The 24,125-nt window shown below is 38.5% G+C and overlaps 2 protein-coding genes across 6 annotated transcripts in view; one reads left to right on the forward strand and one right to left on the reverse strand.

Moving 5' to 3' along the window:
• The window catches only part of SHROOM3 (shroom family member 3), a 331,740-nt gene extending 329,411 nt beyond the window's left edge, over nt 1-2,329 (reverse strand). Inside the window, exons 1-2 of the mRNA XM_010838194.1 lie at nt 2,196-2,329; nt 1,597-2,031 (exon numbers count right to left, since the gene is read on the reverse strand). Coding sequence (XP_010836496.1) covers nt 1,597-1,764 — 168 coding nt within the window. The 5' untranslated portion in view covers nt 1,765-2,031; nt 2,196-2,329. The remainder of the gene's footprint in view (nt 1-1,596; nt 2,032-2,195) is intronic.
• Nucleotides 2,330-10,160: 7,831 nt separating this feature from the next.
• Nucleotides 10,161-24,125, forward strand: part of CCDC158 (coiled-coil domain containing 158) — an 83,038-nt gene continuing 69,073 nt past the window's right edge. For 3 of the 5 annotated variants that reach the window (XM_010838128.1, XM_010838133.1, XM_010838131.1), the window contains exon 1: nt 16,890-16,935. The gene's annotated coding sequence lies outside the window, so the exon portion shown is untranslated. Of the gene's footprint in view, nt 10,228-16,889; nt 16,936-24,125 lie in introns of those variants that run through there. The other 2 variants (XM_010838129.1, XM_010838132.1) reach the window with 2 other exon arrangements.

Raw genomic sequence — 24,125 nt, forward strand, 5'->3', positions numbered from 1 at the left:
CTGAATGTTGAGCTTTAAGCCAACTTTTTCACTCTCCACTTTCACCTTCATCAAGAGGCTTTTTAGTTCCTCTTCACTTTCCGCCATAAGGGTGGTGTACATAAGGATACACATATATGTACACCTATCTTTTGTTTTCTTAGGAAAGACAAGGAAAAGTCACACAGCTTACAGTGCTGTTTTGCACTCTCTCGGCTGCCTGCTGGAAGCCAATTCCACCGGCTCACCCACAGTAAGAATTGTTTTGTTGCTGTTGTTTAGTTGATCAGTCGTGTCTGACTCCTTTGTGACCCCATGGACTACAGCCTGCCAGGCTCCTCTGTCCATGGCATTTCCCAGGCAAGGATACTGGAGTGGGTTGCCATTTCCTTCTCCTTTTCCTGACCTAGGGATCAAACCCATGGCTCCAGATTCTTTACCGCTGAGGAACTAGGGAAGCAAAAATCATTTCAGTCTCTCTCAAAACACCTATTTTGGTGAGATAGGAAAACAGACCTTAATAGGTAACATAGTTCAGGCAAAATGCATATTTATCTCTTTCCCACCCTTAAACTAAAAAGAAGTTTCCCCTCAATTAGAAATGTTTCTTCAAGAATGCCTTGATATGTAAAGCACTTATATATTCTGTTGTTTTAGACTGCTAATATTCTGAAATTGTAAAATAAATTTCTGTTATCTTTCTTTTTTAATTTATGTTTTAATTGAAGGAAATGTTTGGCTGAAACCAACAAAATTCTGTAAAGCATCCTCTGTAAACTTTCTTAATCTCTGTAGTTTTAGAGAAAAGCAGATGCACTAAACTTAATGCATTAAGAGGATTCATTCAATGGGTATACCTTGCCACACCAAACATAAACGAAGAATTGAGGCATGTTACAGAATGACTAAAGTTTAAAAATGGGCTTAAATGATAGATAAATACAAGAGGCAGAAATACTGTTTTGTCCTTGAATTATACTGGAAACTGATTTATACTATAATTCTAAGTGTGCAGGAAGAATAAATAATTTTTATGCAATCAATTATCCGGAATTTCAAACAAATTCTAAAATCTTTTGGAATGCTAGATATAACACTTTTAGTTGAAAGGAGAAAGAGCAGATATATCTCTAGCCGTATGTTAAATTTGTTGTTTTTGTCCAGTTGCTCAGTTGTATCTGACTCTAAGACTCTATGGACTGCAGCATGCTAGGCTTCCCTGTCCTTCACTATCTCCTGGAGTTTGCTGTGTTACATGTTAAATAAAGATGCATATATACAAATATATACCATGCCACCACCTTAACTATGGGGTTAATCTTTAATCTGATTCACAACTGAAAGGATCATGTGGCAGCTGGTTTTACACTATTTCATTCACAAAAAGAGATTATCCATTAGACAAGCACATTTTCCCCTGGAATTTCACGGCATAAAGGCGCCAGACACATTTTTCTTTCAAACACAAAGCTATGCAAAATATTTCCAGATATAATCAGAAGGGTATGAAACAGCAAATTAAGCGTCAATCTTCAGCATTATCTGTTTTTGAGAGATTTGACAAAAGTTGAAAAAACAGTTTGACTAAGGAAAAAAATATTGGAAAAAGCAACATACCTTAGAGATGATTAATGGTTCCCCATGCTCCAAACCACCTTTCAAAGTAAAACCCCAGGGAGCTCCTCCCTGCAGGAACGCTTCCAGATAAATGTACCGTCCCCTGGAGGTCCTGTTAGGGGTTAGTGTGCCACTGGTCTCATCGAAGTTCTCCGTAGTCCTCATCATGGCAAACACATGATGCCTCGAGTTAAATTTTAAACGCCTGAAGCAGTTTCAGGAGAATGGTGTTTAGCATTATGCCATCCTTCACAATCCACGCTGGCCAAAAAAGACGTTTTCAGAAACCAATTCTTTCGGGTGTAAAAGGTTCTTGTGAGCTTAACTCCAAGATGCTGAGCCAGGAGGATTTTTCACTTCAACGTTTCTGAATGCAACTCTCCTCCTGGAATTCCCGGTTCTCACTAAAGCCCCGGAGGGGTGTATATCTCTCCACTCAATTAAAAAAAAAAAAAAGAAACAAACATCTTTCACTGTCACTCGCCAGACTGCCTCTATTTCACACACACCCACGCCAAATTTTTTTCAGCAGATTATACAGAGAAACTTAAAGTCCTCTTACAATATAGTAAGAAAATTGCAAAAACTCAACTGCATACCTCAATTTTGATTGATTAGCAACCCTTTCTTCCTCTCGGAGTGAAATTTACCATCACAATAGCCTCCCATCTTCCCAGAAGTAGCTTTAAAAGAAGCTACTATGCTTCTGCTAGCTTCAGAAGTTTCTAACTTGTTCCAAACAGATAAGCTGTGCTGAAACTTATTTGTCTATGTTTTTCAGCAATAAGTTCAATCTGTTTCTTGAAAAAAAAAAAAAAGTTTTTCCAGGATGTAGAGAAAAATGGAAAAAAGCATGGTAAATTAACCTTCCCTGGAAAAAATATCCAGGCGGCAGCTCAGTCCTTTTTTTGGTATTTTCAGTGATGAGCAGCCTCTACTGCAGCCAAGGCTGTACTTGCCTTTTCTGAGAGAAAGAGTAAGGAAGTGAGAGGAAAACGGATTAAGGCAAACAGAGCGACCGCAACCTTTCTGCACAGTAAGCGCTGCTATGTGGAATTCAGTTCCCCACAAAGACCCGACCAATCACAACAGTCTTTCACTTGATAAACCGTAGACAGTTAAAAGTACGGTACTCATGGCTAATTAGCAAGTAGTAAAATAGTTGATGGACTCACCCCACTTTGTTCCAATTAAAGCAGAATCCCTGGAAGTGAGACACAAGCATTGACATTTTTAAAAAAACCTCTGGGCAATTCTGCCCTGAGGCCAAGTTTGCAGAGCTTTTTGGTAAACATTTAAGTGTCAAGGTGGTAGCACAGGGCTTTATTTTGTTCATTAGAAGAAAGTGCAAGTAAAATTTATAAATGGCTTCTCATCTTGAAATAGGACTCTCCAATCAAATTTCTCCTTGTTTGATTCAGTACAAACAGGTCGCAGGCTTTCTTCTATATTGTAATTGTTCTCTACTCCAAGGCTCTTTGTTATCCATTCTTTAACTGAAAAGAAATACTTGGTGTCTGGCAAGTAATAAGCACTCAAGGTGGAATGTTGTTTGGATTTCAGGTTAGCAATGGAATTTTGTAATAATGTTATATAAAATTTGACATCAAAACTTTTTATTAAAAATTTAAATAGTGCAAGATAACTGTATCTTTTAGCCAGAAGCCCCAGCTATTAAGTTGGAACAACTTAGAATTATTTCCAGGAGATATTTTGCTAAAATTTTTTTTGTTTAAAAGTACGTGATGTGAATTCTGTTGGATACTGACGTTTTGATATCACTTTAATTTTGGTGTTTGTACCTATAGTTAATGAAAAGTTAATATAATAAAGAAGCAGATATAATATGCAAAGAAGTCTATACGATGTTTAATGTACAGCAACACGTGACAAGTGTTATTTGCTTCTCAGTAGTGAGTTCATCTGTAGGGCTCAAAGACAAAATAAAGAAAAATCTCATTTTAATGTAATGATAGTATTTTAGTGAAGACAAAAGGTGTACAAAATGAAAGTAAATGGTAAACATTGATTCTTTTTTTTTTTTTTTAAACATTGATTCTTAAGAGTAATTTATGCAATTTTTATTGGGGCTTCCCTTTACAACTTAATTTATAAATAAAGAATAGAAGGTGAAATCTTGACTTTTCTTTCACTCCATTATTAAAACATATATGTATACAGAGAGAATATTTAAATAAAAACCAAGGTAAATGAAGTTTCTTTCTGAAAAGTATTTTTGTGTGTGTGGCATTTACAGTCTTGCTCCTGATTCATTTTGTAAAATATGGGATTTCATAGAATCAACGTTTAATATTAAAAGTAATAAAACCAAAAACAAGATGGAAAGGAAGTAAGAACACGTTAAGCAGTGAAGAAAGAACTCAGGGCTTGTGGGCTGATGAAACCTCTATTTTATATAATCACCAAAAGTATTTGACATAAATATTTAATGAAACTTGATAAATAATTTGAAAAATAAACCATATAGAACCTGCTGGACACAGTGTAGCAACTGATAGATCAGGGTTAGAATAATTTTTCCCCCTTCTTCCATTGCTCACAATCAAAGAATGTATGCTTGTTTTAAAGGTGAGTGCATGGAGGCCATGAGAAGCCTAAATAATCTGACCAGAGTCATCCTGCAAGTAGCCTTCTTGTTGTTGTTCAGTCACTAAGTCACGTCTGGCTCTTTGTGACCCTGTGGACAGGCTTCCCTGTCCTTCATTATATCCCAGAGTTTTCTCAAACTCATGTCCATTGGATCAATGATGCCATCCAACCATCTCATCCTCTGTCACCCCCTTTTCCTCTTGCCCTCAGTCTTTCCCAGCATCAGAGTCTTTTCCAGTGAGTCTGCTCTTTTCATCAGGTTGGCAAAGTATTGGAGTTTCAGCTTTAGCATCAGTCCTTCCAATGAATAGTCATGACTAATTTCCTTTAGGATTGACTGGTTTGATCTCCTTGCTGTCCAAGGGACTCTCAAGAGTCCTCTCTAGCACTACAGTTTGAAAGCTTAAGTGGGCATAAAATTAAAATCATTAGACCCTTAGGAATGGACTCTCAGTTTAAGGTAGGTCTTTTGCATTTATGGCTAAAGGAAAATTGTTTATGTGGCCAGCATTGCTAATTCATAAGGATAACTTCTGTTAGGGCATGTGACTTGGACCCAAACTCTAATTAGAGAATGAAATTGGACCCTCTCCCCTCTCTAGACAGAGAAAAACAACCCTATTGTCTCAAGGTGCTGACGGTGAAAGGAACCATGAATACGAATGTATTTGACCTTGCAGACCCAAAAGGGTCTCAGGACTTCCCAGGATACTCAGACTACATTTTGAGAATTTCTGGCCTCAACCAGGTACAGCCATACCTGAAGCTATCCCATTTTTACCAGTTTGGTGAGCTTATAAACACATGTGTACTTTTTCCTTGAATAGCTGGAGTTGGGTTTCTGTTGCTTGCAACTGAAAGAGTTTCGAGTAAACACAATGAAACCCTTCATGGTTTTTCCTAGTTTAGGAAAAGGTTTAGGGAAGCTTAGTGCTGTCTCATGGGGGGCTTCCCAGGGGCGTGGTGGTAAAAATCATCCTGCCAATGCAGGAGACTCAAGATATGTGAGTTCAATTCCTGGGGCGGAAGATCCCCTGGAGTAGGAAATGACATCCTGCTACAGTATTCTTGCCTGGAAAGTTCCATGGACGGGGGAGCTTAGCCAGCTACAGTCCATGGGGTCACAAAGAGTCAGACATGACTGAACACACACACACACACACACAGACGCACACAGTGCTGTCTCACAGAGGTAGCTTTGAATGTTGTTTTCTGTTTTTCCACTTCTTCTCTCCTTCTTTGTGCCTCTAAAGTAGAATTACTTTTACTTTCTTATCAAGTTCTTCCTTCATAATAAATAGATTCCACATACCTCACAACTTTCTATCTCTGTATGAAAGATTCCCAATATCGTAATTGTTCATCTTGCTGTTACTGTAATATGGCCCCAGAGCAAAAAATAGTTCAATCATATTGACTCTCCTGTTCTTCTGGAGTGCCTATTCCAAATGTGCTTCTAAATGTCACTTGCTTAATCATCGTTCTGATTTCTTAGAAATCATGCATCACTCTATTTGTTAACATTACTTAAGGAAAAATATGTTCTTTTCAAAATATTCACTCCTAAATTTTCTCATAGTAACCTGTGTGTCTTTCTCTTTTGTTTTAGCATTTTAAGTGTAATTTTTAAATTATTGGGTGTTTTGAATGCCTTCAAATTTAGTATTTCAAAGACTGAAAATTCACTGGGTTGTCTCTGAAAATAAAAAAACTCAGAGTGACATCTAGTGGCTCTTCTGGCTTACTAAACAGTCATCAAAGGAACTGTACACAGTTATTAAATTGTACCTTTGGAAGGTTATTTAGATTTTCTTAGAAAGAATGTCTCAGAACCATCCCAAATAGACAAAATCAACCTTATTTTAAACTTTGCACAGTCTCTCTAGGCAACCTTTCAGAGGCAAAAAAAAAAAAAAAGATCTCTTCATGTGTCTCTTTCTTAAGGGTTAGGAAAACTTTCAAGCCGACCTTCCCTCACCCTTAAATGCCAAGAAGGCTCACCTGAAGACAGTCACTTGAAATGAGGACTGCAAGAGGACTGGAAGCCCAAAGATTAGTTAAAAATAGTCAAGATGCACCGCTAGAACTGCCCCTGAAGCAGTGTCCTAGCTCTATACAATGTGGATACTCCAAGTGGGGTTCCCTGAGAAAGGAGAGAGGGGCCATGGATGCTGGATTTGTGGTTTACCTCACCAGCTTCACTCACCATCCTGAGGGCTGTTACAAAACTGTCAGAGCACAATCAGTTCACATCTTTCGGGGATGATGAAAATGCCATGTCTTGATCAAAGATGTAGTCTCACAGGTGAACAGCTGGTCCTTGAACAACATGAAGTTTAGGGGCACAGAATCCCCTCCCCCTGACCCATGCAGTCAAAAATCAAAATACTTAATTTTATGGTCAGCCCTCTGTTCCCTCAATTTTGTGTCGAGGAGTCAATCAACTGCAGATTGTGTAGTATTGTAGAATTTATTTATTGAAAAAAAAATCCGAGTGTAAGTAGACTTGTGTATAAGTAGATCAAACTCTTATTGCTCAAGGGTTGAATGTGTATCTATGAAACCACATCAAATGGTACACTTTAAATAAATGCAGTTTAATGAACAGAAATTACACCTCAATAAGGTCAACTTAAAAACACTCAAGGGACTTCCCTGGTGGTCCACTGATGGTTAAGATTCCACTGCAGGGGGCACGGGTTTAATCCCTGATTAGAAAACTAAGACCCCACATTCTGCATGGCACAGTAAAAAAAATAATAAATAAGATAAAGTTTTAAAAATACAAGAATCCCATCAATAAATGAATGGATAAACAAAATGTGAGGTTTTATACTATCATTATTATTTTATATATATATATATATCTCACATAATAGTGGAACATTAATTCAGCCTTTAAAAAGACAACAATTTTGATACATACATGGATGAAACTTGAGGACATTATGCCAAGTGAAATAAGCCAGTCACAGAAGGACAAATGCTGTATTATTCCACTTATATGAGTTCTTAGAAGAGTCAAATTGGTAGAATCAGAAAGTAGAATAGTGGTTGCCAGGAGCTGGAGGGAGGGTGAATGGAAAATTAGAATTTAATGAGTACAGAGTTCAGTTTGGGGAAATGTTCTAGAGATAGATAGTGGGGATGGTCACATAAACAATGTGAGTTTAACTGAACTAAACACTTAAATGGTTAAAATGGTAACTTTTATGTTAGTGCATTTTACCACAGTAAAAAGTGTTTTTTTTTCCAAGTACTTGTAACAGGTAAAGAAACGTTGTAAAATATGATGCTGTAATTAATCAGTTCATCCCTTCACCATGCTGAGCATAGTTGTGGGTGGATGTCATAGAAATTGTCGAATGCATAAAGAACCAAATAATAATACCTGATCACATATACTAAACATTAGATACCTGGCAAAAAATTATAACTGTTATAGGAATTATTGTAGTAAGTTATAATTCTAAAATCTGGTAGAAATATATTCATAAACTTATGAGAAATGGAGGATTTTAATAAAAATATAGTTCAGCAGAACCCGCAGTATTAAGATCTCAAATGATAGTTTTGATAAAATGCATTAGTTTATTTTGGAAAAACCAGAGCCTGCTTCAAAGACATTAGTGACAATGGTGGTTGACCTCAATGACAGAAACAGCCTAGAGGAGAAAAGGCAATCTGTTCAGGCCAATCTGGCCTTTTGGCTGAATTTTTTAAAATTATTATTATTTTTTTATTGGCGCATATTTGTTTTACATACACTGGTGTGTCTTATTCTTCAGTACACCAAGCACATGCTTGGGAAGCTCTGTTCTACAACGTGGCTCCTCCCTCCAGTCCTCCAGATCTCTGCTCAGTGTTACTTTATCAATGCTGCTGCTGCTGCTAAGTCGTGTCAGTCGTGTCCGACTCTGTGCAACCCCATAGAAGGCAGCCCACCAGGCTCCTCTGTCCATGGGATTCTCCAGGCAAGAACACGAGTGGGTTGCCATTTCCTTCTCCAGCACAAGAAAGTGAAAAGTGAAAGTGAAGTCGCTCAGTCCTGTCCGACTCTTCAAGACCCCATGGACTGTAACCTACCAAGCTCCTCCGTCCATGGGATTTTCCAGGCAAGAGTACTGGAGTGGGTTGCCATTGCCTTCTCCGACTTTATCAATGAGGCCTTCTCAGACCACACATGAAATGGTACCTCCTCTCTCTAACCTCCATACCCTATCTCATCTACACTTATCCCCATCTGATATATTTGAATTTGTCTCTCTGCTCATTGCTCATCTTCTACAAGAGTGTAAACTCCATGAGGATAGGAGTTTTTTTGGTTCATGGCTGTATTTTCAACACCTTTGCATGTTGCAATCAGGTCTCTATGAATACACGTTCAAATGACTGTATGAATGGTATAGAAACTCTGGACCCCTTCCTTTACCTCTAAATTTTTTATTTTAAAAGCTAAGAATCTCTTTTAAATTCAGTATCAGAAACATACCATGAAGTAAAACTGTAAGGCACTTCAAATGAAAATAATTTTATAATAAAATTTTAATGTTCACACATATATGTGGGTTTAAATAGTTTTATAGTGTTCTAATAAACATATTTCAATTAACAACTTCAAAAAGAATAAAAAAAGGAACTTTCTTGGTTCTTAGTGTCCAAATATAAACATGAGACATAAATGGAAATCACATATTAGGTAACTAAAACATTTTCTTGCCGTAAGAACACAGTTGTGCTTTAACAGAATAAAAGTCTAAAACAAAAGAACTAAAAATTGCTTTCTGTCTAGCCACAAAATTTAAACCATTCACCCTTCCATTAAATACTCTCATTCCCTATTAAAATACTTGATTCTATACGCAAGACTGTCCAAGTCAATAAATTTATATTATAGGTACAATAAAAAGCGATCTTTTAGTGGTATTTAATACTAATTTTATGAAAATTTAAAACTACATTATGTAATGTAGGATTTATTAATATTTCCAACCAACTCACACATAAAAAGTTATTCGCTGGAGGTGTCCTCATAGTGCCACTGCTAATAGCATTAACGCTGACAGGTGGCATCCATCACACTCAGGCCCTTTCTGGATTTCTTCCATCCGAGCACTAATTTAGGCAGTACGGATAGGCTTAAGTGTGTAATCACAGTATATGATAAGTTCTATATATTACAGAGATGACGACAGAGCAACTGAATCACAGCGGAAGAAAACTCTCCGGAGGCGAGAGGGTCAGCTATTCTGAGTACACTTCTGAACCTTGCAAAACATTCCCAACAGAGGATCAGGATAAGCAAAGGCAGAGAGACAAAGGGGAATTGAGAGGTAGGTTGGGGCGGGAGGGGCCACTGTTGGAAGGAGGGCGGGAGGCCTGACTGGCAACGCCAATATTGACTTGATTCTTAGATTGTGAATACAGACAGGATTTATGCGGGTCGGTAAAGAATTGGGGAAAATCCTCTGTGGAACGACTTGGAGAATAGCCTGGGGCGTTCGGGTGATGGGGGGCAAGAGCAGGACATGGATACCGGTTAGGAGGCCGCAGATAAAGAGAATGGCTGTGAGTGGCAGAGAGTATAAGTTGGAAGCCCGAATCGGGGTCGCTTGTGGAGTAGGGCTGGCAGGATGTGATGCCAAGCAGCCCCCTTGGTCAGAGCTGCTAGTATGGAGACTCTGGGCGGGCGGGGGGGTGGGGAGAAATGGCTCTCGGTTGCCCGGGCGACGGCGTCTAGGGGCGGAGTCTGGGGCCAGAGAGGCCCCCACATGGTTAGTTCAGCATTCCCCCCGGCCCCTCCCCACTCTCGGGCGAGGTGCCCAACGGTTGCCCCCGAGGCTTGCTTGGAGCCGGCAAGGCGCGAGCCGGAGCGCACGGGGAGCTGGCGCACGGGTGGGCGGGGCTCGGTCCTGCGTCGCCGCCGCCGCCGCCGCCCAGTCGACGCAGGTGCGGCCGCCGCGCCCGCCGGCGCCCCCGCGGGGATGGGGCCGGTCTCTTAGGATGAGGCGTTGGTAGCAGGTACAAGGGCGGGCGCGACCGGGGGACCGGGTGAGGAGGTGGGTCGTTCGCCAGAGGCCCTGAGGCTGCGCATCTTCATTTCTGGAACCTTCCAGATCTTTTCGTTTGTTTTGCACATGCTGGATGCCCAATAAATTGTTTCTTTACCAGAAGGGACTGCCGTTGTTTTCAGGAATCACAAGACTTCCGGGGACTGTGGCTGAACTGTAGGACTAGAAATAACAGGATCCTGTTGTTGTTCCAACTTTACTGCTAACTCCTGTTCCTACCCAGCTTCTTTGGCAGACGTGGCGGAGGGGGTGGGGTGGGGGTGGGGTGGAGGAATAGGGAAGACACACATAATGAGTAATGTGTAACCTTGTACAGTCTAATCCAAATGAGATTGTATTAAATGCTGTGCAAGGGCCCTCTCAGCTGGAACCCTGTCTATTAAGTGAGGAGTCTGGTTCTGCATCATTATTAGTATCTGTCAGAAACAGTGGGTTCTCAGATGAGTCCACCGTCTCCCACAAAACTCTGCTCCCAGTCCCCACTGAGGCTGTTGTTCCGGGCTGAGTTCATGCGTCTTTATTTTTTTTTCTTTTTTAAATTATGAAAGTATAATAACATTTACAGGAGACGTGGACAATACAGAACAAAATTAATACATAGTTCCACTGTATAATTATTTTTAAGTGGATAAATTACGATTTTTAGTCGGAGTTTCAGCATCAATTTCAGAATCAAGCTCTCAAAACTTAATAGAATGAATAGAATAGCCAGAAAAATAGAAGGCTATAATAGACCTTGCTGCTGCTGCTGCTAAGTTGCTTCAGTCGTGTCCGACTCTGTGCAACCCCATAGATAGCAGCCCACCAGGCTCCGCCATCCCTGGGATTCTCCAGGCAAGAACACTGGAGTGGGTTGCCATTTCCTTCTCCAATGCATGAAAGTGAAAAGTGAAAGTGAAGTCGCTCAGTCATGCCGACCTTAGCAACCCCATGGACTGCAGCCTACCAGGCTTCTCCATCCATGGGATTTTCCAGGCAAGAATACTGAAGTGGGGTGCCATTGCCTTCTCCGTAATAGACCTTAAGCCTTTATTTTTTAGGGCTCCAAAATCACTGCAGATGGTGATTGCAGCCATGAAATTAAAAGACGTTTATTCCTTGGAAGGAAAGTTAGACCAACCTGCTGCTGCTAAGTTATTTCAATCGTGTCCGACTCTGTGCGACCCCAAAGATGGCAGCCCACCAGGCTCCCCCGTCCTTGGGATTCTCCAGGCAAGAACACTGGAGTGGGTTGCCATTTCCTTCTCCAATTATGACCAACCTAGATAGCGTATTAAAAAGCAGAGACATTACTTTGAAACAAAGGTCCATCTAGTCAAGGCTATGGTTTTTCCAGTGGTCATGTATGGATGTGAGAGTTGGACTATGAAGAAAGCTGAGCACCGAAGAATTGATGCTTTTGAACTGTGGTGTTGGAGAAGACTCTTAAGAGTCCCTTGGACTGCAAGGAGATCCAGAAATCAGTCCTGGGTGTTCATTGGAAGGACTGATGCTAAGCTCAAACTCCAATACTTTGGCCACCTCATGCAAAGAAGAGTCGACTCATTGGAAAAGACCCTGATGCTGGGAGGGATTGGGGGCAGGAGGAGAAGGGGATGACAGAGGATGAGATGGCTGGATGGCATCACCGACTCAATGGACATGAGTTTGAGTAAACTCCGGGAGTTGGTGATGGACAGGGAGGCCTGACATGCTGCGATTTATGGGGTCACAAAGAGTTGGACACGACTGAGCGACTGAACTGAACTGAACTGAACTGAAGAGCCCTGTGGTGTTCATGCATCTTGGTGTACTTTAAGAGCAAGGGAAAGTAGAAGAAAAGTGAAGTTGGTTGTTTCTCAGGGTCTTTTGACTGGCATCCACTTCTTGCTTCCTCTGTAGCCGCCTATTCAGGAAAGGAAGGCTCAGCACCTTCCACTGTCCCAGAACTCAGCGGGGCAGGACTGTTTACTCTGTGTAAAGTCATGGGGTGGAAGTGGGGGAGTGTGGGAGACGCCTGGTCCTCCCAGCTCTATTGTTTTTAGATTTATACAGTTATCTTTATTTGTCTTGTGGGTAAAATGGTTTTTCTGCCCTGGAGACATTTTTATACTCCTGAATTGAGGGTAGAAATTGACAATTTATTTTGTATATGCAGACTCCTTACCACTGTGATTTACAAAGAGGACTCAGCGTTGTCTATTTAGTATGTTAGGGCCACTCACATCCATAGTTCATTAAATAGGGCCTCTGTGAACCACCTGTTCCCACACTAGAAGCCCTCAAATGATTTGGTATAGTAGGCTAAATAAGGGCCACCCAAAAATATCAGGTCCTAATCCCTGGAATCATAAATATGATAAGCCAAGAAGGTCTTTGCATATATGATTAAGTCAAGGATCTTGAACTAGAAAGGTTATCTGAGTGGATCCTAAATGCAAACAGTAGAATTCTTGAGGGAGGCAGAGGAGATAAGACAGGGAAGAGGAAACTGCATTGTGAACACAGCAGAGTGATGTGGCCACAAGCCAAGGAATGCTTCAACTACTTGCTGGTGGAGGCAAGAAATGGATTCTTTCTTTGAGCATTTGAAGGGAGCACAGCCCTGCCAATACTGGGATTTCAGCCCTGTGACTGATTTTGAACTTCTGGCACCAGAACTGTGAAAGAATAAATGGCTATGGTTTTAAACCACCAAGCTTTTGGTAACTTGTTACGGCGATTATAGGAAACTGTTACATACAATTATGCTTATAAGTCACATAGAATCAGGCCTGTATTGATGAATGTTTTAAAGCTTTCCAGCTGGGGCAGTGGCAGGTGTTGTAGTGGAGACCATTGAGTATTTCCTGAACCCTGTACATCCTAAGGAAAAGATTTAAGCAGAGAATTTGGTGAGAAGGGAAAATAAATTAGTTGCATTAGAAAGAGATGGTCTAGCACTAAAGCAATTTTCTTTAAACTTTCTTTGTATTTCTCTTAATATATCACTGCATTTGATCTGGTTAAGAGAATATAGGTACAAAATGACTTAGGTTTGGTCCTTAGCTAAGATGTTGTTGGAGAACTATCATGTGTATATCAAATAAGAGTTGCAGACACCTGGAAATTGAGTTATAGGTTCAATCCAGGAGAAAAGAGACAATGCTAAAATGGTTCCATAAGGAAGTTAAAAGCAATCTCTAGTTATCTTGAAATTAAGACACTGCAATATTTAGGATTAGGATGCAGGGGGAAAAAAAAAAAAAGTGTTTAGATTTAGTTGATTGACTTCTGGGTCCCAGGCAGCTAATTTGCATCCCTATTCTTACTCCACAAAGCATTACAGAAATGTACAAAGAGTAGCCAATCTGCTTTATTTTTGAACTACTTTTTTGAGGTTTAATTTGCTTACCATAAAATTCATCAATGTTAAGTATAAAATCCAATGATTTTTATTAAGTCACCATGATTCAGTTTTAGAACGTTTCCATCACCCAAAAAAGATCACTTGTACCCATTCGTAGCCAGTCTCCATTCCCAACCCCAGCACCAATCTGCTTTTGATCACTGGCCTGCTGCTGCTGCTGCTAAGTTGCTTCAGTCATGTCTGACTCTGTACGACTGCATAGACGGCAGCCTACCCCAGGCTCCTCCGTCCATGGCAGTTTCCAGGCAGAGTACTGGAGTGGGTTGCCATTGCCTTCTCTAATCACTGGCCTACTTTAGAGTTAAGGTTTTAATTCCTCTGCAGGGACTACTCCAGTGGCTTCAAAACTGACCGCTGCTTCTACTCAGCATATTTCCCACCCAGCCTCTGGAAGATTATATGCCTCTTGTTAAAATGCTCCAGTGGCTTTCCATTGCAATTAGAATAAACCTCCAAGTCCTTAATGTAGCTTTTTCAAGGACCCATGAACTCTACAACCAGCCAACCTCACCAGCAACTTCTCAAGATAATTTAGAAAAGGAACTCCTAAAAAGCACAGTGTTTCTTTGGACACAGGACGCAGCTGGCTGTCTGTAAGCAGACCTCCCGTTCTCCCTGGACTATGTGTAGGCTCCACTAGCCTCCTCCCTGGCGGTCAGTGAACACATAGTCTTTCTTATCTCCAGACCTTTGCCTGTGGTACTTCCTCTTAGGATCTTCCCCAGTCCTCTGCAGAGCTGACTTTTTGTCATTCAGCTCACATGTCACTTCAGGAAGTCCTTCCCTGACCTGCTAAGTAGCCTCAACTCAACTCTGTATGTTACTACTCTGTGTTATTCTCATCATTGCACTTGACCACTCTCCAAAATTATATTTTTGATTTATTTTGTTAATGTCTTTCTCTGTTAGAATATAAGATCCACAAGGGCAGAAACTTGATTGGTCGTGATCTTACAAAAGCTCTGTCTCTAGTATTTACAGAGGCAGTATTCATAGTGGCAATACACTGTAAACCATCAAAATGCTACTAAAAGCAGTTAATAATTACCAGAGGCTTACTGTGTACCAGGCCTTGTGCTAAGTGTTTTATATGCATGGATGATTTAATTAAATTTTACTACTTTTGATGTGGGAAGAGTGAGGAAAGTATGTCCTCCAAATACAGTTCCCCACATTAAATGATGTCTTTCAGAGGCATTGGGTTGTGTTCTTTCCCTTATTATTAGAATGTTGATTTTAAGGCTGGATCAGTGTATGTTGCTACCAACTACATAGTTTTGAATCTCTTTCTCCACTTCACTGAAAACTAAACTGGAGACGGGTTTTCAGGGAAGAAAGGAGGAAGAAATAGAGTATAAATAAAGGAGGGTCCTGAAAGAGCAGGGCATGCTCAGGATACAGCTTTGAATGGACACTGTGCGCCAGGGGAGTGAGGATGAAGGAGGTGAGGCTGAGAGGTTGGTTAGGCCAGATCGTAAAGGGCTTTGAGAGCTAGTCTTAGTTTAAGCTGTTATTTTTGAGCAAGTTGTGGCAGAATAGCTCCTATGTTAAAGGAAGATTGTAAGAAACTGAAACTTAGGAGGATCATTGTGAGGGATTTTGTAGCAGGTCTAGTAAGAGTTGGTTAAAGCATGAAAGAATACAATAGAACTAAAAATAACTAAGCTGCATATGCCAGGATTCCTTCCTTATAACTTACGACCACATTTAAGTCTCCTTCACTGAGTTAAAAGGTATTACTCAACAGAAGGTGGAGTTTGAATAAATGAATAACAGAAGAAGACACTGAAATGTCTGACTTGGAAAGCTGGCTTTATGGTATCACTATCTGAGAGCATCCTAGGAAATAGGTTAGGTAGGAATGCAAAGAGACCAGATTTGGGATAAAGATGAATCTAGAGCCCCCTCAATTTTTTTAACAACAAAGCATGAAATTTTCTGGAAGCAGTGGAGTTACCCCTGTCTGGCTTTGCTGACTGGAATCACCTGTGAGAAGTCATTGTATTTGGGGTCATCTTTTTGCTGAAGTTTCTCCATACAAAATCATAGAATATCCAGATTGGAGAGGATTTTACAATTCTTCTAGTTCAACACTCTGCCAGGAGAGGAAAGCCAGTGGCAGTTGTCATTTCAACAAATGCTCATCCACTTTCAGCTTGAACACCTCACAAGGAGGTCCACTGTGTACATATAGAATGTGCTCCAGTTTTTAGAATGTCCCTTTCTACTCTGAGCTAGAACCTATCTCCCTTTACTTCTGTTCATTAGTCCTCATTCTGCACATAGAATATCATCATTCTTTTTTTCAGTTGACGTTAAATGATATATAACATTATGTTTCAGATTTTACATTATGATTTGATATTTGTGTTGTCATTCATTTTTCCAGTAAGGCAGCTGCTCACTTAGAGTCCACTGAGATATTCCAAAATTCCTAGTTGTTTTTCTCAGCTACATTGCTTAAGATTTATAGAACTGTTGCTAATTTATAGGTAGAATTTCCTCTACTCAGTAACTTTTCTAACCAAGCACAAGAGCTGTTACCTCGTCAGAGCATCTCCAAGCAGTGAAAAGCAGTTCAGGGGATCTATTTAAGTTAGTTTGGAAGTACCTAGAGAAAGGCTGGAAATGTAGATAACGGGCCTGTTGGTTTACTTGCTGCCTTATCTTGATCATGTCAGTGAGACCTGTACAAGATTAGCATTGGACCAATAGAGAGCATGGGCTTCCCTGGTGGCTCAGAGGGTAAAGAATCCACCTGCAATGCAGGAGACCTGGGTGCAATCCTTAGGGTGGGAAGATCCCCTGGAAGAGGAAATGGCAACCCACTCCAGTATTCTTGCCTGGAGAATCCCATGGACAGAGGAGCCTGGCAGGCTACAGTCCCTGGGGTCACAAAGAGTCAGACACGACTGAGCGACTAAGCACAGCAAAGTAGGGAGCATATAGATGAACATGTTCTGTTGTATAAACTTAGTGTAGAAAAGTGCCACAGGTGCTATTTTAAGTGCTATAAATTTAAAATGTCAGTACTTTCATATACAAGATAAACGCAAGGGAGAATTCGAACTTTTGTTGTTGCTATTGTATGAATGTTTTAGGTGTTGTCAAGATCTTAAATGATGAAAATGAACTTGCAAGTTGAACTTTTTGAAAATAATAAATTTTAGATAATGAAGTAGTGTATGTATTAATAAGCAGATTTTAAAATATTTTCTGTTTTTCAGGTGTTACTAGGATAAGTGAAAATAAGAATATCCAGATTTTAAGGTATTTCTTGTTTTGCTTTGGGTTATACTTAAGAATTGTGACTAAATAAAACTGATAGCACTAATTTATTTTATCTGCAACTAATTTTAGAGCCTGAGGTCTTAAGCGTGATCAATGCCTAGGCTAGAATATCTAATATAGTAAAGTTATAATGCGTTTATCTCTGTGGTTTTCAAATTCTGCTCAGTGGAGCCTTCTGTATTCCATAAAGGTATTTGGAGGGCAGAGAGGAGGGTGTGTAGTCAGGTGTCTGAAGGTTCAATGAAAGGCTTCCACTCCTTAAAAAAAGTTTGGAAGACACACCCCTAACCTCATTTAGTAATGGTGGGAATTGAGGCTCAGAGACGTGAATAGATTTGCCAATGCTTTCACAGGTGACCAAAGGCAGAATTACGATTCTAAGTTCTGTTTTTCTTCTGGGCTGCCTCCTTCCAAAATGGTCTCATGTACTGGTGATGTAGAATCTTACGAACTTAATTCTGTATTACGTTATAATGGTCCCTCTGTGTACTCAGTGCATTCTAAACCCACTTTATTTTCCTTTAGAGTACGTATATGAAACGTACCTTCTTTCTAGATAAACAGAAAGATATGGCCATTTATTATGGGAAAGTGAGCTGGTATACACTGCTTAAATTTCAAAAACAGTGTTGTTATTCTTGGTTTACTATTCCATTATGTAGTGCTAGTTTCCTATAGATTGAGGCAACAGGATAGTAAGTCTGATGAGTTATCTCAGGTAATTCTTATTCTTTTGTGGTATATACTCTGAATCTATCTTATAGTCTTACAGAGGTTAAATATTGTTCTCAAGGTCACATAGGTGGTAGATCACAGAGCTAGAATTTGAACCCATGAGTGATGTGAAGTTAGTAGTGAGAACAATAACTCAGGCAATAAAGGTTTTATTCAGAAAAAACTGCTCTCTTCATTGTGTTTCTCAGACTGTACTGGCCCAGACATGTGATATATGGATTAGTCTTAGTCTTCCATGGTGGCTCAGATGGTAAAAAGTCTTCCTGCAATACAAGGACCTGGGTTCAATCCCTGGGTTGGGAAGATCCCCTGGAGAAAGAAATGGCAACACACTCCAGTATTCTTACCTGGAGAATCCCATGGACAAAGGAGCCTGGCAGGCTATAGTCCATGGGGTTTCAAAGAGTCAGATAAGACTGACTGACTAACACACTAGAGTACCTTAGGATTTCCTGGGGAAAACATACCTGCAGACTGGTTCTACAAGAGTATGGACTAGCTTTATAAAATCACCAATCTCAGACTTCTGTGAAAGGTAGCACCCTAAGGGCTTGAGTCATTCATTGATGAATCCAGTAATCTAAATGTAACACACATTGTAAGTGAAAGTGAAAGTTGCTCAGTCTTGTCCAGCTCTTTTCGATCCCATGGACTATACAATCCATGGAATTCTCCAGGCCAGAATATTGGAGTGGGTAGCCTTTCCCTTCTCCAGGGGATCTCCCTGACCCAGGAATCAAACCGGGGTCTCCTGCATTGCAGGTGGATTCTTTACCAACTGAGTTATCAGGGAAGCCCACATTGTAAGTAATCTTTCCAAATCAAAATAGATCATGGATTCTGAATCAGCTTACTATGGAGACAGTCACATTCCATCACAGTCACAGTAGAGGGCTACCTGGCATAGCCATACAGAAAGAAATCAAGGTGAGGACTGGTCACATTAGGGAAAGTACAGGTGTACAGTCACCACAGATTTTGGAAGCCAAGGAGAAGAGGTGAAAACCCAGGAGATAGTTTTAAGTCCCTTAGCTCAACTGTGTAACAAAAACTAAAGCCTATAACCTTCTTTTCCTCCAAAAGTCCTCTTTTTGTGGTCTGTGGCCTCTTTTAAGGCCTTTTTCTGCAACATTCTAATTAAATAACAAGAGTAGAATCTTTACCTAGCTATTACTTGTCAGAAATTTAGGCTTCTTTCAGTGTGAACCTGTTCATAATTTTAAACCAGGCAGAATTGTTCTTAATGAATCTTGGCATACTCGAAGAGGCCAAGATCTCATCTGTGTGCTTTTATCAGAGGTTTAAATCAAACACATGTAAGTTCATGTTTTGATCCGCAAATCAACAAAGTGCAGCATTTTCACAGTTTCATGACTTACTGAGACAAAAAAAAAAATTCTTTTTCCAGAAATCCTTAGTAATTTAATAAGTTTTATGCCCGAATATAGGAATAAGGTTACAATTCTTACAACGCAATGAAAATAAATAATGAATGATTTGACCAGTTTAATGATTTGGTCAGTCTAAAACAGTGAAAATCTAGATTACAAATAATTTTTAAAAGACATTTCATTACTCTATATACATAAAAATAACTAGCAGCATTGGCAAGTAGACATACCTGTTCTGCTTATCTTGCTTGTAGATTTTGTTTCTTTCTTGATAGCCCAAAGTCTGCTTTCAAGCAGAGTGGATTAGTGTATGATCTCCTAATGCTGGGCTTTGATTCCACCTGCCCTACTCCTTCATGCTTTGGATCTATGTCTAATTTATGATAACATTACTCAATAATTTACATTTTCTTACTTTTATCATCCTGAAGAATCCCCAAATATATCATTTTAGTGTGTAAGCTAAGTTAAACAGCAAACATTCATGATAAAACTTGTTTAAATGAGAGGTTTTTTAATTCCCCAAATAGCAATTTCTTCTATTTAGAACATTTAAATTGCCTAGCAATCTTGAGTAACATTCCATTTGTTAGAATTCTTTATGGAATGTTTCCCTTAATGTTTCCCTGCCACTTATTTCCTAAAAATGATAGTATAAACATATTAAGGTAGAATTTAATCATTGTTTTGACAGATGGCACCTCAGTAATCTAAAAGGCAAAAGTGTAAGTGTAATAAAAACGAATTTTGTTCAACAGCAAAAATTCTTTTTAGCTCAGAAGTGTTTAAAAATAACTTTTAACACAATGCTTACATTGTAAAAATGATGAGCAGTATGTTCTGTGTAATATTCCTCTTTCCATCATTTTGATAGTTCTTACCTACATTTATTTTTTAAAGAATTAGGATTCTGATTCATTAATGTGATCTATTGTTTTTCTGTTTTTTAAATTGTTTTTCTGTTTTCTTAATTTCTGCTTTTATCTTTATTAAGTCCTACCATGTGCTTTTGTTACATTACCCCCTCCCTTTTTGTATTAGAAATCTGTTTGTGTTACAGATCTAATTCACTTATTTTCATGTTTTTTTTAAAAATTAAAATAGGTGTTTAAGGCTGGGAATTTTCTTTTTTGCATTGCTCTAATGTATCTCAGATTCTGATATGTCATATTTTTAGAAATTTAAAAATTTGTTTATATTTCTTTTATCACACAAGAGTTATTTAATACAAAGCCTTTTAATTTTTAAGTGGAAAGGCTTTTTTGCTTTTGGGGTTTTACTTTTACTTTCTCATATTACATTGTGACCAGAGGGAGATGTTTGTCATTTCTGTTTATGGAAGCTGCTAATCTATTATTTGTGTCCTAGAGTATGATTGAGTTTTGTGAATATTCTATGTGTACTTGAGAGGAAGTTATATTCTCTATTATTAAAATATAGTGTTCAATGTATATCCACAAAGTCTACCTTAGTAATTATTTTTAAATCTTTTATAGTCTTACTTATTTTTTCGCTGCTTGATCTATCTCATGCTGAGTGATGTGTTAAAGCCTCTCATTATTATTGTTTCTAGTTATTATTGCATTTCCTATAATTTATGTTTTATCTAAATGATTGCTGTGTTATATGGTACATAGAGTTGGAGGTATTGTTATTGTGGAATGAAGCATTTAACTCAAGTGCCTTTGTCTTACTTAATACTCGTTGGCTTGAAGACTGTTTGGTCTGATATCAGGATTTTAACCCATGCTTTTTTAAAAAAAATTTTTTTTGATGTATATTTGATTTACAATGTTGTGTTAATTTCTGCTGTACAGCAAAATTATACATATATATTTTTTCATATTCTTTTCTATTATGGCTTATTATAGGATATTGAATATAGTTCCTTGTGCTATACAATAGGACCTTGTTGTTTATCCATTGAATATATAATAGTTTGCATCTGCTAATTCCAAACTCCCAATCCTTCCCTCCCAGTGCTCTTCCCCTTGGCCACCGTGAGTCTGTTCTCTATTTCTGTGAGTCTGTTTCTGTTTCATCGATAACACTCATTTGTGTAATATTTTAGGTTCCACGTATAAGTGATATCATATGGTATTTGTCTTTTTCTGACTTACTTTGCTTACTATGATAATCTCTAGGTCCATTCATGTCGCTGCAAATGGTATTAAATTGTATATATACACGAATATTCTTTATCCATTCATCTGTCAGTGGGTCAGTGGACATTTGGGTTGTTTCCATGTCTTGGCTGTTGTAAATAGTGCTGCTGTGAACACAGGGGTGCACATCTCTTTTTGAATTACAGTTTTGTCTGGGTAGATGCCCAGGAGTGGGATCGCTGGATCATATGGCTACTCTAGTTTTTTGAGGAACCTTCATACTGTTTTTTATAATGGCTGTACCAATGTACATTCCTACCAACAGTGTAAAAGGGTTCCCTTTTCTTTGCATCCTCTCCAAACTTTATTGTTTGTAGACTTTTTATTGATGGCTATTCTGATTGGTATGTGGTAGTACCTCATTGTAGTTTTTATTTATAAATATCTAATAATTAGTGATGAGCATCTTTTCATATGCCCGTTGGCCATCTATATTTCTTCTCTGGAGAAATGTCTATTTAGGTCTTCTGCCCACTTTTGATTGGGTTGTTTGCTTTTTTGTTATTGAGTTGTATAAGCTTTTGTATATTTTGAAAATTAATCCTTTGTCAATCACATCATTTGCAAGTATTTTCTCCCAGTCTGTAGGTTGTCTTTTCATTCTGTTTGTAGTTTCATTTGCTGTGCGAAAGCTTATAAATTTGATTAGGGCCCATTTGTTTATTTTTGCTTTTATTTCTATTGCTTTGGGAGATTAACCTAAGAAAACATTGGTATGACTTTATTAGAAAATATTTTCTATATGTTCTCTTCTAGGAGTTGTCATGTCTTATATTTAAGTCTTTAAGTCATTTTGAGTTTACTTTTGTGTATGGTATGAGGATGTGTTCTAACTTCATTGATTTACATGCAGTTGTCCAACTTCTTCAGCACTACTTGCTGAAGAGACTTTTTCTGATTTTATATTCTTGCCTCCTTTGTCAAAGATTAATTGACCATAGGTAATTATGGGCTTATTTCTGGGCTCTGTTCTGTCCCATTGATCCCTATGTCTGTGGCGAGGGTCGGGGGGTGGGGGGCAGCCAATACCATGCTGTTTTGACTACTGTAGCTTTGTAATATTGTCTGAAGTCTGGGAGGGGTATGCCTCCTGCTTTGTTTTATTTTCCTCAGGATTGCTTTGGCAATTCTGGGTCTTTTATGGTTCTATATACATTTGAAATTATTTGTCCTAGTTCTGTGAAAAATGCCATGGGTAATATTAATAGGGATCACATTAAGTCTGCACATTGCTTTGGATAGTATGGCTACCCCATGCTTTCGTATTGAATTCATTTGCCTAGCAGATCATGGTGTCACTTTATTTGATGTTTGTTTTTTTTTTTAATCAGTGCCTTTTAGTTTCCTCTTATGTACAGCACAGAGTTGAATTTTTTTAAGAGCTAATTTGAAATTTCTTTGAATAGTCAAGTCCTTTCAGATTTACTGACATGACTGTTGTGTTGGCCTAAATTCTGTCTCATTGTTATTACATTATTATCTTGTGGTGTAATTACTGTGTGTGTTATATTATATTAATGTGTTTATTTGGTGTTTCTTCTTTTTTAAAAAAATTCTTTTGGCATTTAAGGTTTTTATTTTTATTCCAGTTGTTACCTTTGCATTAATGCTTTCTATACTACACCCATAACCCCTCCAACTTTTTTTCTTATTTAGCCTTTTGCTTTTTGTCAATTTTAAATGGTACCTTTTACAACCAGTGGCCCTCTATTTCCCTTTTATTCTCTCTTCCCATCTTTAGTTGTAGCTGTTCTCTATTGTCACACATATAATATTTATATATTATTTTTCTGTGCCATTACCCTTCTCATATTTTAGTCTCAACTCTACAATTGAATATTTAAAATGTTCACGTAAGTCTTTTTTTCAGTGTTCCCAGTCATCTTTTTTTTTTAAACATAATCCTCCCTTTTCCCAAGTTTTATTTTGAAAAATTTAAAACCTCTGGAAAAACTTTGGTTTTACACCAGCTGTTACCAGGTTGCCACATTTGCTGGTCATCTATTGGTTGGATGAAGCTTCACTCCCTCTGGTAGATTCATCAGAAGGGGTACTTATGTACAGTGTTCTGGCACATTCAAAACTGCTTTTCCATGCTTTTGTATCTTTTGATCTTGGCTGGATATAATAGGCTTGGTTTGTACTTTCTTTTTCCTTATATTTCTTGAAAATGCTGCTCTTCTGTTGCCTTGCTTTGTATGTTGTTTTTGAATAATCTGATGCCATTCTAATCTTTTTGCCTTTATAAATTACTTCATTTTTTTTTTTGCCTGAAGGCCCTAAGGATTTTTTTCATAGTCTTTAACATCTTAATGTTGTTTCGATAGGATGTATTTCAAAGTTAATCATTCTTGGCTGATTTTCCTTAGTCTCAAAAAATGTGTAGATTTGGATCTTCCTTTATTTCTAGGACGCTTCCTTGGATTATAGTTTTAAATAATAGTTCTATTTCATTTTTTGGACTTTTTTTCTTCAGGGACACCAATTATATTCAACCTCCTTTGCCTGTCGTCCATTTCTTTCACTTCCTCTCCAACCCTTTTTTCTTCTTTATCTCAGTTTTCATCCTCTTGGTTGTTCTCCTGATTTCCTTCAATGCCTTTATTAAGTTTACATCGCAGTTTATTCTCTGGTCTTTGTAATTTGGTCTTCATTTCTGATATAATTTTGTGTTTTTCTTCTCTCTCTTTCCTTACTTTAAGCAACTCTCATTTCGTTTCTTCCTGATGACTTGCTTGTTTTCTTTGTTTCTTGTCCACTTTTGTTCTTACATTTTACAATTCTTATTCAAGGGTGACTTTTCATTATTCCCAAATGCTTGTTTGAGAATATTTAGTTCAGCTTGGAGTGTTGTGTTACAGCTTTCTTTGAGTTCATG

This window comes from Bison bison, unplaced genomic scaffold, assembly GCF_000754665.1.
Source record: "Bison bison bison isolate TAMUID 2011002044 unplaced genomic scaffold, Bison_UMD1.0 scf7180017864092, whole genome shotgun sequence".
NCBI lineage: Eukaryota > Metazoa > Chordata > Mammalia > Artiodactyla > Bovidae > Bison > Bison bison.